Source organism: Seriola aureovittata, chromosome 11, assembly GCF_021018895.1.
Source record: "Seriola aureovittata isolate HTS-2021-v1 ecotype China chromosome 11, ASM2101889v1, whole genome shotgun sequence".
NCBI classification, from domain to species: Eukaryota; Metazoa; Chordata; class Actinopteri; order Carangiformes; family Carangidae; genus Seriola; species Seriola aureovittata.
This window is the reverse complement of record NC_079374.1, coordinates 6786216-6792239: the sequence shown is the minus strand read 5'-3', so window position 1 is coordinate 6792239 and position 6024 is coordinate 6786216. Positions and strand designations below refer to the sequence as shown.

General features: G+C 40.1%; 1 protein-coding gene across 1 annotated transcript; it reads left to right on the top strand.

Moving 5' to 3' along the window:
• The first annotated feature begins 450 nt into the window (after positions 1 to 450).
• gjb8 (gap junction protein beta 8) lies at positions 451 to 5455 on the top strand. The gene is made up of 2 exons (XM_056389903.1): positions 451 to 904; positions 2277 to 5455. Exon 2 carries the CDS (start codon positions 2308 to 2310, stop codon positions 3115 to 3117), a length of 810 nt encoding a protein of 269 aa, XP_056245878.1. The 5' UTR covers positions 451 to 904; positions 2277 to 2307; the 3' UTR covers positions 3118 to 5455.
• Positions 5456 to 6024: the final 569 nt, after the last annotated feature.

The window sequence follows — 6024 nt, the reverse complement described above, 5'->3', positions numbered from 1 at the left end:
GTATAGGCTGCGTAGTGTATAAGTTTATGTTTGACACACCGAAGATGTTTTACACTTTTAAACAAGTTTAATGGCCACTATCACATGTTTTTAAAGTATTATGTAATGTGTTATAATCAGTCCTGGGGAAAAAACAGGCCATGTACAAAAATCTTTCATTAATTTGGGTTAGTTAATAAGGTTAATTTGCTCTTAATCAACCAACTAAAAGAGTAAATTCACACATATTAATGCATCAGTAAAGATTATTACATATTATGACACACAGAGGCCGTTTTTCTGCAGCTCAAATACTTTTACTTCAATTCTTTTGTACTTTTACTTGTGATGGAGTAGTTTCACAAAAATTGTTGAGTTCACTGTCGTAGGAAACTGGGAAACTGGCACACATTCACATTTGAGAAGTTGGTACCTGTTATTTTTCCCACAAGAACGTGATTTAAAAGAATCATCAGTAATCAGAATTGTTTTGCCGATTAATATTCTGTCAATCACCTGATCATTTCAGCTCCATCTGGTTTCTGGGTGTGTGAGGGGAAAATGAAAACGACTCAGTCGGGGCCCATCAATAAATGATTGCCCCGGGGCAAATTATGAAACTATTCATCGTGCAAAAAGAAAGAGAGAGTGGATCCGTGTACAGAGACAGGCCATGATGTCTTCTGGCCGCACCCTCAGTCTGGCCCCTCCCCCCCGGTCTTACGTGATGGAGCGTCATGTAAAACCTCCAGGACTTCAGGTGCGTGTCTCACAACTTAAAGACAGTCAAGTCAAACGAGCTGAACTCTGATTCTGTTGGAGCGCGAGGAACTTTCCTCCAGTCACAAAACATCAAAGGATTAATTATTTTTCCCTTCATGGAAAATTACTGATTTTTGTTTTTAAATAAGCTCCACACACACAGGTGAGTTCTTACCGATTAGATTCATTTACACTAATGTCTTCTTCTTAGTTATAGGGATGACAACAGGCTGTCATTATTTATAATATTGATAATAACAAACATCGGTCTTTCATTTAGTAATAATTCTACAATTTAACATCATTAATGTCTGTTTCTCACAAAATAAGCGCTTCTTGTCATCAAAACATTTTTCTGTTTCATTTACACAAACAAAAATTAAGAAATGGTTCATTTCGCGATGCTAAAACTCAATTTACTGTTTCATATCTAAAAGCCCGAACTGCCTTTTTAATACAGGAGATGTTTCCATCTTTAAAGCAATTACTAATATGCGAAAACAATGATTTCTTTTTAATGATTGCACTAATAAAGAAGACTGGAAAGATTATAAAGTGTTTCAAGAGAAGGAAAACGCTGCTTTTTAATCTTGCCCTACATATTACACCTCTTTCACTTCTTACTGCTTCTGTAGCCTACAATTAATTAATTAAGAAATTACTTCCATGAAGCACACACCTAACAAAGTGGCGGTAAATCGCCTCTGTGACGCGAAAGTAAAACACAATTTAAATAGTTTTCAAAGTGATTTTCACGCTAATTATGAGCTGAATACTTAATTAATAATCAGATAAGCAAATCAGTGTAATCATAGAGAAAAACATGATGAAAGCTGTGGGGAGGCTCAGTGAATGGAAAGAACAAAATATTACAAGTTATTACATTAGTTATCGAAAGGAGATCAGGTAAATGAGCCTAAATGTGTGTGATTTGGTTAAAGAGTAGCTAATAAACTAATAAAAGCTTTAGGACAGACTTCTTTAATGTGTTTGGTTTAGTCTCAAGTTGTGTCAAACAGCAGTATTAGGCTCCATAGTTTGAGTGTCTATGGGATCAAATAACATAAAAATGATTCCTTAAGCATCCAGGAATTGGATGAACCTAAGCAAGTAAATTAAGGTTGTCTGAACGGACGCCCACAGTCTCAAACTTTGAAAACCCCTAAAAGATGCTGAAAAGCAGAAGAAAAGACTCTGCTGACAGTTTGCTGCCTCGGCCCTTTTTCACTTTGTGGACCCAGTTCTCTGCGTCCAAGGGTTTCAATCTGTTTTTCATCCCTGTCCTGGAAAGTGGTTTTTAAGTTTGCTCATTACTCGAGTCATTTATCGTCAGAATGAATTTGATTCTCTGCTACACATTGTTCAAAAACATTAAAATACCCAATCTACCAAGCAAAGAATTACAGGACAACAACAGGCACAACTCAGTACCTTTAGACCTTCAGTAGTTCTGTGAGAAAGGGGCATTTACTCATTCAACATATTGAATTTGGATTTTCTGGCCTGTTAACCTGCTGATTTCCCGCCCTCTACAGGTTATCTGAGCCTCCAGTCCTCTTCACCACCATGAGTTGGGGGGCGCTCTATGCCCAGCTGGGCGGCGTCAACAAACACTCCACCAGTCTCGGAAAGATTTGGCTCTCTGTCCTTTTCATCTTCCGCATCACTATCCTGGTTCTGGCAGCTGAGAGCGTCTGGGGGGATGAGCAGTCAGACTTCACGTGCAACACGCAGCAGCCTGGCTGCAAAAATGTCTGCTACGATCACTTCTTTCCCGTGTCGCACATCCGCCTGTGGTGCCTGCAGCTCATCTTCGTATCCACACCGGCTCTGCTCGTAGCCATGCACGTCGCCTACAGGAAACGTGGGGATAAGAAGACCATGCTGGCCTCCAACGGCCCCGAGAAGACGACGGATACCGACCTGGAGACGCTGAAGAGGAGGCGTCTGCCAATCACGGGCACACTGTGGTGGACCTACACCTGCAGCTTGTTCTTCCGGCTCATCTTTGAAGGTGGGTTCATGTACGCGCTGTACTTTGTCTACGACGGCTTCCAGATGCCCCGGCTGGTGAAGTGCGAGCAGTGGCCTTGCCCCAACAAGGTGGACTGCTTCATCTCCAGGCCGACAGAGAAGACCATCTTCACCATCTTCATGGTGTCCTCATCGGCCATCTGCATGGTGCTGAACGTGGCCGAGCTGGGCTACCTCATCGTCAAGGCGATCCTGAGGTGTTTGACCCCGGTAAAGAAGAGGAAACACTCTTACACCCACACGGACAGCGTGACCCGGGACAATACCCACCTGCAGAATAAGAAGAACGAGATGCTGCTGTCTTCCTCCACAGATTTGTCCAGCAACAAGACCATGTGTTGAAGGGCAGCCGTCAGTGGTGAAGTGGGACGGAAGAAGATAAAAACCCTTAAACTGTAAATCCAACTACCCATAATAGTCAAATTTCACATCTACAATTTGGTAATCAGGCTCTAAATGTTAGCATCCACCAGAATTGTCTCATGGGAAGGTGAAATAGCTTTTGAGGCAGATTTTGAGACAGTGGAAACTTTAAATTACCACAGCAGAAACTAGTTAAGCTACACAGTATTGTTGGGTCGGCCTGTCTTCTACATTCATGAGTTTCCACCGGTTAGGAAAACAAAAAAGCCGCCAGGTAGCAAAGATTGTCCCTGTATTTGTGGATCTTTATCACAAGTGTCACCTTTACGTTTTAATACGGTGGATGGTTGATGATAATGTTGGATGATTGGGGGGGGGGGGGGGGGGGGTTAATTTATTGTTCACAGTTTGAAGTTTGCTTGAATGTGCTCAAAAGAGTGAATGGTCAGGGTTTGAACCAGAGTGAGTCTACACTGACATCTGGTGGTGACAATGGGAAACGCAAGGAGCACGAACACCGTCCACAAGGTCTGAATGAGTTACTTAGTGTTAAAGTAGAAGAACAAATAAAAGTAATGACAAGTGAAGCAGAAGAAAAGAAGGTCCAAGTGCCTTAATGATTACGTTTAGTGTTTAGTTTACAACAGCTGACGTTTGATCTTAAATGTTAAATACGTGTTTTACAGTGATTGATAAAAGCAGATGAGTTTTTTTTTATGTTCCTGCTGTTGTTGAATCAAGCGACTGTAGCACAAAGTTAAGTTTGAAAATTCATAGTTAAATGACTTTCTATAAATAATGCTAGTTTTTTTTTTGTGTGTGTGTGTGTGTGTTGCACAAGATAAGATTATAAAACACAGTGAAATCTTACCTAAAACACAACAGTGGTTTAATAGATTTGATGCTCTTCACTGTTCAATCAAATCAGAATGTCTGTCGTCTTTTTACTTGAACTGAAAGTGTCTGAAGCTGAAGAGTTTTTGGAGAAATAACCCGAACACACGGAGAATGTGCTGCGTGTTTTCACACGTGGATTCCAGGCGATACAAGTATGAAACATACATGTGTTCAGATTGTACAAGGTGTTTTTTAATTCTTAAGTCAGAAATCGCTCCCCAACAGATCATTTTGCATAAATGTGAAATGTTTGCTTTGGAACAGAAACTGCAGAGTTGATCTGGGTGTCAAAGAGGCAAAAACAAATCTCACATGACGCAGATATTAATTCAGAAAATATTGATCGAGTGTTAAAACATACAGGACATTATTATGAATTCTAGTCAAGAAGCTTGAATCTTATAAAGATCAGATCTGTCCGGTTTGTAGTGATTTACAGATAAATTACATGAATCAGTATTTTTGCACTTTGTGACATTTTGTTTTCGCCTCCTGATGACGTCGTTATCCGCCAAGTGTTTATTTCAAAAAAGGGGGATTATCAAGTTACACAGCTCAACACTGATCAGAAGTTGTCCCGCTCAGCCCAGACCTGCTCCATGTGCTATTTGGACTTGTGTTGTTGTTGCGGTGTGTGCATGTGTGTGTGTGTGTGTGTGTGTGTGTGTGTGTGTGTGTGTGTACTGACCGCAGCTGGCTGTATCAGCTTTCAGGATGTGCCTTATTTTAGCCACAACACTAATCGCCGCTCCTCCCTCTTAATGTGGCGGCCCGATCTCAAAGTGAAAACGTCTTTGTCCTCCTTCCATCCAGGAAATACCCGAGTTGGATCATCCACATCTGTGTTGTTGAAAAAATTAATTAATTAAAACAATCACCTTATTATCACGTTTTGTGAACAGAGAAGAGCAATGTGGAGACTTTGAAAAAGACTGGAAGGGGGTGTGTGGATAATTGATCTGAGGTGTCAATTCAATTTTCTTTTCTTAAGTTTTGAATTGAGTCCTACACTGATGTTACATAACTCACGCAGCTGATGAGCGTCTGTGTAGTTTACATCCAAAACAAAAAGCCGAGTCCTTCATTGTCACAGACACAGCAAAATGTTTTAATATTATTATTTTTTAAAAACATGTTTTGTTTTGTGTCAGCTCTGCATTGACCTTTGACCTTGTGCTTTTCTGTAACAGCCTGATGACATTTTTGACGATGTGTTTTCAAGGGACGAGCCTGAGACTCCAGTCCCCAGATGTTGTTGTTGTTGTTGTTGTTTTCTGCTCAGATTCTTCCACAGTCTAGTTTTTTTTTGTAGTCTGCTTTTAACAGCAAACAGCTTTTCTAAGCAAGAAGAAATTAAATATTTGTGATTGTGTTTTGTACCTAAGATGTTTTTTAATACACTCGCACTTTGATCCTTGAAGTCTTTTTTTCTTTTTTGCTCTTTGAGACCTTTTTGTTTGTTTGTTTTTTTGTTTTTTTAATTTTACATAAATCACTAAAACCGAAACTGTGTGGTTGATTGTTTTGTGTGCAGTGTGTCTGGGCTTCACACAGTGCCATGCTCTCCTGCTGCCACTCACATGGGTGGGACATTGAGGGGTTTTTTCTGTTTTTTATTTTTTTTATTTTCTGGGTGATGCCCTAAAACCTTAGTCTGCTCTGACTGTTCCCTTTTAAACACCAGATATCAGTCTAATGAATCTCTCACAGTAATGTAGTAGCCTACGGTGAATCTGCGGGGTCAACCATGAGTTTATAGTGATCTTATGACCATTTAAAGGCGCCTTTCTCTTAAAATAAGACAGATATTAATGTGTTTTAAGTGTAGTGGTTGAAAAACTTTTGTAAATGTTTTCAGGTTGTTTTTACTTTCAGAAAATTATCAGTTTTTTTAAAACAAACTGTGTGAAAGTTTAGGGAAAGTTTTATGCGCATTTTTCAGCAACTTTTTGCGCACACGCTGGAGTGGCTTTGGGGAGGCTGGCAGGG

What these genes read in the sequence shown, in the direction of transcription:
- gjb8 (XM_056389903.1), top strand. Translation starts at nt 2,308, where the DNA reads ATGAGTTGGGGGGCGCTCTATGCCCAGCTGGGCGGCGTCAACAAACAC.